Consider the following 12,586-nt stretch of genomic DNA (forward strand, 5'->3'; position numbering starts at 1 on the left):
AGAAAGGCAGCAGGTAGCTGCGCCCACATCCAAGGCGTGCTTGGAAACTGAAGTTTCCAAACGCCCCGCTTTGCCCGGGGAGACAAGTGCGCGCGCGCGCGCGAGCGAAAGACAGAGCGAGCGAGCCTACGATTGCAGCAGCCGTCCCCGCACGCGGACCGCTTGAATCTATCTATCTACCTCTCTCTGTTGCAAAGCCTGCCTGATGGCTTCTGGCGTCAACAAGAAGCTCCATCCTCCCGGGACTTGCAATGGGTCTTCTAAAGCAAACCCTCCTTGCAGCTCGTCGGACGAAGGCGGCCAGGAAATGCACATGAAAATGTGCAAGAAGATCGCCCAACTCACCAAGGTAAAACAAACAAGCCAAAAGCAAACCCCGAACCCGGGAGGGGGGTGCTGCTGCTGGAAAACTTCCTCTGCAGCAGGAAGGAAGGGAGAAGTTTTCACGTGCCTCTCGTCTCCCAACGTGACAGCTGGTTTGCGGGGGGGGGCGTGGAAACAAGCAAATTTCATGTATAAAGGCTCCCACCCCACACCCACCCACACACGCGGCAGCTGGAAACCAATCTTTAGCGCGGATTGACCCGGTTTGTCTGTGCTTTGCAGCAAACTCTCTGGCTGAGTTCGGACGACACGCTAATCAACGCGGGGTGGGTGGGGATAGACACAGAATGGGAAACAACCGTTGATTAGCGTGTCGTCCGAACTCAGCCTCTTTCTCTCCACGCGCTAGTTAATTAAAACCATGAAGAAAGCAGCAGCGAGCGTTGTAGGTTGAGTAATAAAATTAGCAATGCTTTTAACAAAAGAAAATGGTTTGGCGGCATGGAGATGGACCCCTCTCCTTCCCCAAAAAAACCCAAACACCCAGGCTAGGGAAGTTCGCTTCCCTGCGATTCTACGTTATAGCCTGTTATCAGCAAACTTATAGGAATGACCTCTTCCCGCCCACGGTATGTAACTAGGCTGGGGCGAGAGGAGAATCAGCCCGTTGGCTGTCTGGATTACGGCACAAAATAGGCAAATACGTCTATCGAAAGTTATTGAACTGTATCGTTTTCAGTGTACAGCAACAGAGCATGTTTTCAGGGTGATAGATAACAGATATTATCTTGCTAAGAGGCTTAATGAGGGCAGCAGGACAGGCAGAATGACACAGCGTTGGCCCAGCGCTTGCAGCCAAGCAAAATTAAGTGCAACAGCAGCTGTTAAAAATCACTAATGGGGCTGGAGAAAATTAGAGATACCTGTCAACAGAAAATAATACCTACTAGCATGCACAACTGATTCTGAGCAGAATTCAGTGGTATATCAAGAGTAGTATTGAGGCCCAGTATTGGGCAAAAGGCGGGATACAAATGATGATGATGAGATTTTGGCATTTCAGCAACAGCAATGTACTTCTAGGTCCACAACCATTGTTAACTCACTCAAATCCACATTCCCAGTGGGAGGATTTGGGAGTCAGTCCTGTACATAAACATGCCAAGTTAAACCACTACCCACCCTCTTCATTCCATATTATGCTGGATTGCGTGACTAGAAAATGTTATTTTAGCATAGTTTAGGGGGAAATATTTGGGAGCGGTATATTACACTTGTCTGTGGATTTTTCAGTAAATTTTAGAACTTTACAAATAGCAGCTAACATTTTTTTTACTGGGAAATGTAGTTAGTACAGTATATTATAGATCAGTATTGCACCTTTTCAGAGGGTGTTTTCATGGTGGACCTTGTGCCCTTTGCGGTGTATAATTTTATTTGTCCTTTAGCTCAACGCAAAGTATGATAATATACGAAGTGTACAAATTACATCATGTTCTTGTCTGTTCTTGTTACATTCTCCTTAAAATCAGTATAACTGTCACTGATGCCTCTGCTCTACCTTGCTGTCTCTGCTTAGGATAATGTTGCCTGGTGCTAGTCCATACTCAGTAGATCACTTTGCTTGGGTTGGGTTTGTAGGTTGTAGTTCCTGCCTGAATACAGAATTGAACTGAATATATAATTGAACTATATCAGCAAAATCCAAACCTTTTGCCAGACCATCATTTAGTTCTACACCTACCCATGGGTTCTAACTCCTTAATGGCCCAGACTAAAGGATACTTTTGCCACACTATCTTACAACTTGCAAATGTTTTTATACAGCTCTGACTTCCCTTTTGAAAACTAATTTTGATCTGCGTATGCTAGAAATGGGGTCCAAAATGTATTACATTTTTGTAAGCATTTTGCATTTTTATTATTTTTCATGACAGCCATATTCATCTTCTAGAGATCCAGTGTGCAACTGATGGGACATATGGAGGTTTTCAGTTAATTGCTGCACACATAACTTAGCTGCATATGGCTGCTCCTTGTGGGGAAGAAAATGAATGTTTCCTCAACATCTGTTTAGCAGTATTAATTCACGATCTGTAGGTATTACATGATCTATAATTTCCAAAAGGCTTGTATGTGCTCGCACACGCATGCATATACATCCCCGTTTCCACACATTTCTTCCAATACAAACCACTCCCTTGTTTAAATCTATACTTACGCTTAGAGACATTGTTTTGGCACGAACATGAAGAAGCAGAGAATTACATGTTTACTGCTCAGGGATGTGAACATTACAGACTTCTGAGATCTACTACTTGTGATTTCTGCTCATCCCTAAATAATAACAAACCATGTGCCTTGTGCATGGGTAATACACAGTGTATATAGATGTAGAGACTTGCCCACAAGTAGTTTTTTGTGCTTCTGCAAATGTATAAGGATGTGTTTTATAATAGTTCCATCTGTTCGCATGGATGAACAACTTCACACATGAACAAACCTTAATTCTACAGGAAATTTAAACTAACTGGCCAAACACATGGATAGTTTAAACAGAGAGTTCTGCTTGTAAGGACACAGCACTGCCTTAAATGCCTCCAAAATACTTTGTCTTGTACCATTCCTGTTTTCACTAGGCTTTCAACCCTTTGTTTTTATCTATTTTTTAATTAAATCCTACTCCTAATGGCAGCATTTGCAATTCTGTTGAGTGTAGTAATCTGGTCCATGTTTATTCAGAAGTTAAGTCCCACTGAGTTCAGGATCATTTATTCCCAAGTAAGTGTGCATAGGATTGGGGCCTCATTCCCTACATGCCAAACTATACATCAGTGCTGTTCATACATCTTACTGCCAGCATTATTAGCAGCTTTCTTTCATAGGACTCCATAGTTAGTCCCCACAGGTTAATTTTATTGAGTTAGACGTTTAACCATTTTATATACTGGCTGTCATTAATTATTTCAAGGTGGTGTACAAAAATTAACTGCAGTCCTCTGCATGTCTTCTCTGAAGATTGTTCTATTGAGTTTAATGAGGCTGACTCCCAGGTAAATGAGTATGGAATTGCACCGTAGGGCAAGTAAAACCACAATAAATACATATATGTCGAAGAGCAGATACAATGCTCTGGTAACCTCCAAGTTAGATTACTGCAATTCACTCTATGTGGGGCTGCCTCTGAAGATGGTTCAGAAGCTGCAGCTTGTGCAAAATGTGGCGGCCAGATTGATAACAAGGATCAGGAGGTTCGAATATATAAGACCGACTCTGGCCCACTTGCATTGGCTGCCTGTATGTTTCCGAGCCCAATTCAAGGTGCTGGTTCTAACCTACAAAGCCTTACATGGCTCGGGACCACAATACCTGATGGAACGCCTCTCCCGACATGAGCTGACAGGTACGCTATGCTCAACATCTAAGGTCATCCTTGGGGTGCCTACTCCAAGGGAAGCTCGGAGGACAGCAAAAAGGGAGAGGGCCTTCTCAGTGGTGAAATGATCTCCCTGACAAGGCCTGCCTGGCACCAACATTGTTATCTTTCTGGTGCTGGGTCAAGACTTTTCTCCCAGGCTTTTCACAGCGTATGTTGAGTTTTTAATTGATCCTAGATGCATGTTGTCTTTGTATGCTGTCTATCTTACGTTTTTATGGTTTTGAATTTTGTATATCCATTTTAGTGTCCTAATCTTTTGCAAACTGGCCAGAGAGCTTTGGCTATGGGGCAGTATACAAATTTAAATAATAATGATGATGATGATGACAATGATGTAAAACGGGTCTTTAGAATACAAGCTGGAATGTCTAAAATATCTTTAAAAAGCAGCCTTCATTTACAGATGAAGAATCCTTTAAAATAACTAGGTAGGCTGGGTCTGCCTAACCCCTACCACCACCACCAATTCCACCCCTCCTCACTCCCTTGTTGCAGCTAACCTCACCTCTGTGAGAGGTGGTATATCAGTTAGGGGGGCATCAGCTGATGACCTTAACGCATGGGCAGGTTGGTAGCAGAAGATGTACTCGGTCTGCATTGTTAAGCCATCGCTTCTCATCATCTCCAGGTGTGTTTTATCTTCTTTGCGTTTGTCCTCATCTGTCTATATCAGGAGAAAAAGAGACTTAGATTGTGAGAACTTAGCAGGGTGTTTTTTTATTCTTCAGCACCCCACCCCCTTTTGAATAACTGAACCTCATGCTGTATCATAAACTATTTATGATGTTCCTCTCTGTTTCAATAATGGCTTGCCACGCGGCGTGACAGCAGCAAGGGGTGGGGATCAGATCAACATTCAAAACACAAAATTCCAAAGATCCCTTAGTCACATGGAACTAGTTCCATGGTTCTTTCAGAATGTATTCTGTCTTTGGACTATGGCGTCTTATGTTAAAGCATCTAGTCGCCGCCGTCATCATCGTAATTGTATATGGTATTATATCAACAAAAGAGAGGACCTATCCTGTGCCTTGTACCTTTGCTAGCCATTCTTTTCCTCCCTAATCCTCTGGGGCAAGGGTGGGCAGCTTGCTTCCAGCCACTGCTGAGTTTGCTGCTGAAATCTGACAGCGCAGCACAGAGGCAGCACCCACCCCATTTTGCTTTGAAACAAATTGCATGCGCCCAGTGCAAAACCGCCAGGATTTTAGTGGTGTTGTTTCTTTTCTTTTTTCTTTTGATGCCACTGCTGTCACAGAGGCTAATTCAGCAGTGGTGGTCGAAAAAGCAGGGGGGGGGCGGGACATGCAGCCACCGTATTGCCCATCCCTGCTCTGAGGTTACAGGGTGTGGAGCTTTTGAGCTTAGCAGAAAGGCAAATAAGGGGGGATAGGAGAGAGGTGTATAAAAGGATGGATGGTGTCCCTCTTTCTTATAATCAGTGGCATAGTGGTAAATTTTAAAATGCAGGCACTCATCATGACAGTCCCCATGACCACAGCCCCAAAATGTAAGCAGCTGTCTTGATCCACATGACGAACCAGTTCTAGCTGTTTTTAGCTCCACCCGGAGCAGGTCTTTTATAAAGCTAGTGGGACTGAATTACCCATTCCAGACCAAGCCACCCCAAGAAACTTTGCATTACACTGGGCTAGCGCTCAACAGTATATTGTTGCTGGGAAAATCCATTTCTCTCCCAGCTACTGTGAGGATTAGAATCATAGAATAGTAGAGTTGGAAGGGCCTACAAGGCCATCAAGTCCAACCCCCTCCTCGATGCAGGAATCCACCTTAAAGCATCCCCGACAGATGGCTGTCCAGCTGCCTCTTGAATGCCTCTAGTGTGGGAGAGCCCACCACCTCCCTAGGTCACTGGCTCCATTGTTGAACTGCTCTAACAGACAGGTCGTTTTTCCTGATGTCCAGCCGGAATCAGGCTTCCTGTCACTTGAGCCCATTATTCCGTGTCCTGCACTCTGGGAGGATCGAGAAGAGATCCTGGCTGGCAAGGAACAGAGAAGCCGGCGGGGGCAGGGTGGTAGCCAATGACATCCTTGTCCCTGCTAATCAAAACCTCCTGACACATTGACCCTGCCAGCCCTGCTCATAATACTAAAGCTGGGGTCAACCAATGAAGCTGAATGTGGTAGATTTGGATCAGATAAAAAGAAGGGCTTCTTCACACATAAATTAGACTGTGGAATTCGCTGCCACAAGATGTCAGAATGGCCACCAACTTTGCCAGCTTTAAAAGAACGTTAGACAAATTCATGGAGGATAACGCTATTATTCATGATGGCTATGTGCTACCCCCCAGGATCAGAGGCAGCATCAGAGAGGGGCCATAGCTCATTGGTAGAGCGCCTGCTTTGCGTTCAGAAGGTCCTGAGTTCAATCCGCAGCATCTCCAGGTAGGGCTAGGAAAGAATCCTGCCTGAAACCCTGAAGAGCCGCTGCTGCCAGTCAGTGTCAACAATACTGGGCTAGATAGACAAGGGCCTCACTCAACATGAGGCAGCTTCTGATGTTCCTATATACCAACAGTTCCCAAACTTTTTCAGGTCACCGCCGCCTTGGTTCCACAAACTCATGCCCAGTGCCCCCTTCCCTACACTATAAAAATCATTATTCAGAATAGCGGTTTTCAACGACCCGCTAAGGAAGATAATAATAAAATTCAAAACAGTAACAATTAATTGAATATATATTCAAAATCCAATTACATTTTTTTAGTTTATTCAATTAAATGTAATTGATGAACTTGATCCAGTGATATTTATTTATTTATTTATTTAGAATATTTATATACTGCTCCCCATTGGAAAATTTTGTAGCGGTGTACAAGATAAAATGAAAATAAAAACAGAATAAAGCAGTTAAAACAAAATTTAAAAGAAGCAAAAACAGATTCAAGGCTGCAAATTAAGGAAAGGCTTCTTGGAATAAAGATGTTTTCAGGAGGCGCCGAAAGGAGTACAAGGTTGGCGCCTGCCTGACCTCCAGAGGCAGGGAATTCCACAGGAGGGGAGCCACCACGCTGAAGGCTCTTCCCCTGGTGGATTCCAATTGGAGGATGGAGCTATGTGGAACCACCAGGAGCAGGTTGGTAAGGGAGAAGGAGTTCTCCCAGGTACCATCTTTTCAAAGTCTGATAGTCATTTAGCAAGAATATTAGATATCACATTTAGTAACTAGGGTAGAGTACCTCACTATTCTGTAAATTCTTAATGTGATGGGTGGGCTTGATGAAGTGATACCAGTTTCCCAATGTCTGGTTTAAAGTCACTTAACGTGAGTCTTAAATCACCACGTTTAGTAATCTGGAGTCGATTTCTTTGCTTGGAGAGAAGTAGGCAGACCACACTAAAACCACATTCCACCAAATATGATGTTAGAAATGCAACCAGGAGCTTCTGAACCACTCTCCATAGTGCAGGATAGCCATCAGAAATTTCCTTCTGTAACCAAAACTCCTGGTACAGAGAAGACCACCTCGAGCGCCCCCCTGCCGCCTCTTTGCCTCTTAACACCCCCCTATGCATTCCCACCGCCCCCAAGGGGGCAGTACCGCCCACTTTGGGAACCACTGCTATATACCAACAGCTGGGGAACAACAGTGGGAGAGGGCGGTGGGAAAGAGGATGCTAGACCCTTGGCCTGATCCAGCAGGGCTCTTCTGGTGTTCTTAAAGTTAAAAACAAGTTTAAAATGTATGAAGTACAATAAAAGCAATAGAACATAAAGGCAACATAAAGCCTATGGCACAGATAAACTAGATTAAAGCTATTGTGGAATTAAAAGCCTAGAAAATCAAACGCCTTTTGCCTGGCACACAGATGATATCAAGGTTGGTGCCAGGTGAGCCTCTGTGGGGAAGGCGTTCTACAGCCAAAGTGCCACCACTGAAAAGGCCCATTCCCAGTTAGCCCCCCGCCACACCACCTCTGACAGGAGCACTAAGATTTCTGAAAGTGATTTTGAGGTCTTGGCAGTGATTTTGAGGTTGTGGTAAGAGCAAAATGTGCCTTCTATCCCTGATTAGGTAGGTGAGGGGAGAGGCAGTGCTTGAACTGTGTTGAACTGTGGGATGTTGTGTTGTCTGAATACAGTGTGTTTTCCGCAGGGTGGCTTGTTAGCAATGCACTGTGGCATGTTAACCACCCTGAACAATCCAGCAACAAACCGTGGGTCTCGAGGTGCTTGTTTGAGAAAAATAAGCCATCCCTGTGGAAAATTTATTTATTTATTTATTTAAAATATCTATATCCCGCCCTATATCACTAAGATCTCAGGGCGACGTATAGATAAAAACATGCATTATAAAACAATAAATATACACAGCTAAAACCAAATTAAACCATGATCCAAGTTAAAACAATATATAATTTAAAAGCAATAGATGCAGTTAAAACAGTTAAAACAATGTGCCAGCGAGTTTAACCATCAAAGGCTTTGTTAAAAAGCCATGTTTTTGCTTGGCGTCGAAATGAAATCAATGTTGGCGCCAATCGGGCCTCCAAGGGGAGGGCATTCCACAGTCGGGAATATAAAGATCGTGGTCTAGCAACTGCCTCTATAAAATGAAAAGAAATTCTAAAATATTATTTCCATGACTAATATAAAAAAGGTTCTGAAGAGGAAACCCCCCCCAATATTATGATCATCCAGAAATTCATATGAAGACAGCTGCATGTCTTCATGTAGCAAATGTGCAACATACCCACGGTATGACAACAAACCCACATTCAACCACCGAGTGTGGATTAGCGTGTGGTGTGAACCCTGACATTGACAGGTTGCACATGGTCACAGAAGGAAAATAAGCCATCATGGTTTATTTATACTTCCTGCATGCGCTGGTGGCGAGTTGCATAATTAGCCTTGCTATTCGCAAGTTGTCATGACGTCTGAACTTGGGGAGGGTGGCTGGCTGGAGAGGTTTACAAACCACTCTGAAATCCATGACTTGTTCTAGGGTTGATGGATGGTTTATTTCCCTCCAAACGGATAGTGATCCCACGGGGGAAGGCAATGATGTCTCAATTGCACAGAGCTACAATGTGCTTCCAAGGACCCTTACAATATGCAGGCTCTCCTTCTGTACAAACTTCACCTATTATAATGCCGGGAATTTTCTTCTAAGTATATGAAAGCCTTTGAGATCTCATAGGAGGAAAGCTGTAATGTAAAATGTCACATAGGATCAGTGACAGCTATTAATAACTGCCTGTGGGATATATTAAAGAATGTCAAATTGGCTGTGTGAAAGATACTGTTTTCATTATCAAACCTGCTTAATGGAGTCTGATTCACCAGCATCTAAACTGAGTTTGAAAGCAAGAAATCTAAGTCAATGGCTGAATTCCGACGACACACTAATCAATGGGGGTGGGGGTGGGGCGGTAATAGGAACAAAATGGAAAATAACCGTTCATTAGCGTGTTGTCTGAACTCAGCCAATGTTTCCTTTAAGATAGGTGTGGGTATATATAAAGACAATTGTTCATTCGTTTGTTTTTGTTCTACTTTCAAAACAGATGAGACACGAAACATCCATGATCAGATCTGTCAACATTTTTTATTTCCTTTAATGCCACCATAGGAAGCTCCAATTTTGATCAAAGAAGTGACACTTGGGGAGGGAATGGAACCAGTGACCTAGGGAGGTTGTGGGCTCTCCCACCCTAGAGGCATTCAAGAGGCAGCTGGACAACCATCTGTCAGGGATGTTTTAGGGTGGATTCCTGCATTGAGCCCCCAGGAGGTTGGACTCAATGGCCTTATAGGCCCCTTCCAACTCTACTATTCTATTAGGGAGATGATTAACTATTCCTCCTATATATTTTTCTTAATCTAAATGCCACCCAAGATCCTGTTAACCCTGCTGGTGTGTGTGTGTGTGTGTGTGTGTGTGAGGGGGGGGGGAAGCCAGGTATGATACAGGTACCTATGTATTCCCCCAGCAAGTCTGATAAGCAATTGTTGTTGGTTTTTCTTGGCTTCATTAGTCAGGTCAACATTCAGAATCCTGAAATATTGCATTGGCCCTAATTTAGGGACAAATTCTAGACACAGAGTTTCAGTGGTTTTGTGATGGGCTTTCCAATACCTATGTATTGACAAAATGCTTATTATGATAGACAGGGTGTTTGGATATTGCATATTGCAAACCTAAACCCTGGAGGTAGGGTTCACTGCTTCTCCATGTACTCGGCTCACAGAACTTTTGTCCTGTTCGTTTCATCCAGTAGAGGCTGGTGGCTCCGATGTCCATGGAGCGGTGGATCCGCTCCAGGTTTCAGTCAGATCCAATCAGAACTCTAAAGGAGCTATCCAGAGTGCTGCATCTTTGATAGATCCTTTAGAGTTCCGACTGAAACCTGGAGCGAGTTCACTGCCCCACTGACATCAAAGCCACCAGCCTTCACTGGTTTCATAGAGCCCAACCAAGAGGGTGTTTGTGTCAACAGTCTTGGATGCCTCAAGTGGTAATCTGTCATTTTATAAATCACTGAAAATGCTGTAATAAATGGAAAACACGCTATAAAACATCGCCATCTGCTGGTAGTAGAATTGAAACATCTGGGAAGGAACTGGCAAAAATGGGTAGAGAAGGAGTGTGTGTCTTTTGCTGATCATTAAATGCTCAAAAACTTCAGAAGACAAAGCCCTGCTAAGGCTGGAGGATTTTTGCTGAATGTGGAGAAGCCCCATATCAGCAGGAAAATCCTCTAGAGACAAAAGGAGACCATCCAGATCCATCAGCCTCCAGGAACAGGCCATCTAAAATGGTCCGCCACCCTTGTAGAGATTAGAGGCTGTCTCTAGCCTAAACCTTATCCATCCATGACAAAATATTTCTGGCTACACACGTACCACTGTTCTTCTGCTTAGAACAGAAAACCAGATGCAGAATGTGACTTACCTCACATTTGGGCCCAATACAACCTCAGAAAAGCCCATGGTTTCAATGGCAGACATGAAATCCTGTGCTCCTCCTGCCAAAGTGGCCACGGCATGGATACGGAAGCCCCCCAAGACAGTAAGCCCCTGGTTTCACAGCTCCACCTCTGAAACATCTCTTTCAGCTCAGGCAGGAAGACTGCTGGGCAGTGACTGGACCTGAGCAACACACCACAGAATCCCTGTCCTGTCGGCCCAATGCCTGGTACAACCACTCAGAGTTGGTGGACTGAAAGGGAGATGGAATTGTGATAAACCAGAGAAACCCCATCGACTTTAAGCTGGCAGCTCCACAAACTGAACCCATTCGTCAGAGCTGAGAGGGGGTTACACCTCTCCCTTCTTCCAGCTAGGTCTTGGTGATCACCTCTCTTGGCCAGGATCAAATCCTGGATGTTTGATGCTTTTCCATTTACTGAAGTGGCATTCAGCAGCAATACTAGAACACTCTGTGGGTTCTGTTAGTGTAACTAGAGTTCCTAAGATTTGGGGGGGGGCAGAAGAAGAAACAGCATGGAAATGTCTGCTTTCCCTTCCTCTTGTCTGTCCCCAGCATGCCCCCCTCTGCCCAAGGCTCATCCAATAGTGGGGCCCTGTCCTCTATGAATGACCAACCACCTGCCCCTTCCCTCCTTCAAACACATATCTCTCATCAGTGACGAAGAAATAATAGATGAGGATGGCAGAGGGCTCAGAGAATGCATGAGATCTGAGCACAGCGTGATGAGGAAAACCACCCACAGGACTAGAAACAGGAGTCCGTGAGTGTGCAGTTGGTGGGAAGGAGGGGCAGACAGAGATGAGGGAAATAATCGGGCATGAGCCTGCATGTTTCCTAGATAAAGTAAAGATCAAAGGCAAGTTTATGATCCACTTTGCCATTCCCCTGAGTTCTAAATTTCCTTGATACTTTGGAATAAATAATGTATAGACATACTAGAGAAACTAGTACACGGATAATAAGATTATCATTCCTTTTATTGTTAGAGGAAGTTGTATGTCAAATTTCATATACTGTGTTTGAAAAGCTAGCCAAAAATCTGACATCCTGATTCTGCAAAGTGTACCAAGGCCCTGCAGATGACTATTAATCTCTTTTGAGTAAAACTTTGCGGGCTTAGATCATAAACAGTGAAAAACAGGCCTAGTGGAATGTACATTTTTGTGAAAATAGTTGTGAAAGCGTCAAATGTCCTGACATTGTGAGAGAGGAGAGTGGAGTGATGGACGAGGAGGAGGAGGAGAGGCGAATGAGCAGGAAGAAGAGGAGCACAGTGGAGCCTACTAAGGCAGCCCGGGGTGCAGAGTGGCGAGACTGGCGCAGGCCCCCCCAGAAAGCAACTGAAAGACAACCCACCCACCCACCATCCAACCTGGCAGCTGTGCTATTAGTATTCCCTCAGGTGGATTCACTGACCTTACAAAAAGGCTGGAGCTACTTGCAGGCTTATATATTATTATTATTATTATTATTATTTATTTATTTATTTATTTATTTATTTAGCACCATCAGAGTACATGGTGCTGTATATTTCCTCTCATAGCTATGGCTCAGAGGATGCCATCTACACAAATTTAACCCTGGGAGGCTGGCTTCGGTTAGTCTCCAAGCCCAAACAGAAAATAGAACAAAATGCATCAACAGTGATAAGGAAGTGGGTCAGGCTGCAGATGAATGCTGCTTTATGAGGACAGAGCCCTGAAAAGCAGCTGAAAATGATTAAAATAAATACTTTCCAGAGGGTAGCCATCTGATAAAGTGAGCTATATTCCACAAATGCTTGTGCGAGAATAAATGTGTGAGTCTTTAAGGTACCACAAGACTCTTTGATGTGTTAAATAAATAATATATATTGGATC

The 12,586-nt window shown here is 44.1% G+C and overlaps 1 protein-coding gene across 1 annotated transcript in view; it reads left to right on the top strand.

Annotated features, from left to right (window-relative positions):
• Nucleotides 1-202: 202 nt before the first annotated feature.
• Nucleotides 203-12,586, top strand: part of FAM184B (family with sequence similarity 184 member B) — a 60,279-nt gene continuing 47,895 nt past the window's right edge. The window contains exon 1 of the mRNA XM_063135336.1: nucleotides 203-349. Coding sequence (XP_062991406.1) covers nucleotides 206-349 — 144 coding nt within the window. The 5' untranslated portion in view covers nucleotides 203-205. The remainder of the gene's footprint in view (nucleotides 350-12,586) is intronic.

The sequence above is a fragment of the Elgaria multicarinata genome, chromosome 10 (genome assembly GCF_023053635.1).
Source record: "Elgaria multicarinata webbii isolate HBS135686 ecotype San Diego chromosome 10, rElgMul1.1.pri, whole genome shotgun sequence".
Taxonomy (NCBI): Eukaryota; Metazoa; Chordata; class Lepidosauria; order Squamata; family Anguidae; genus Elgaria; species Elgaria multicarinata.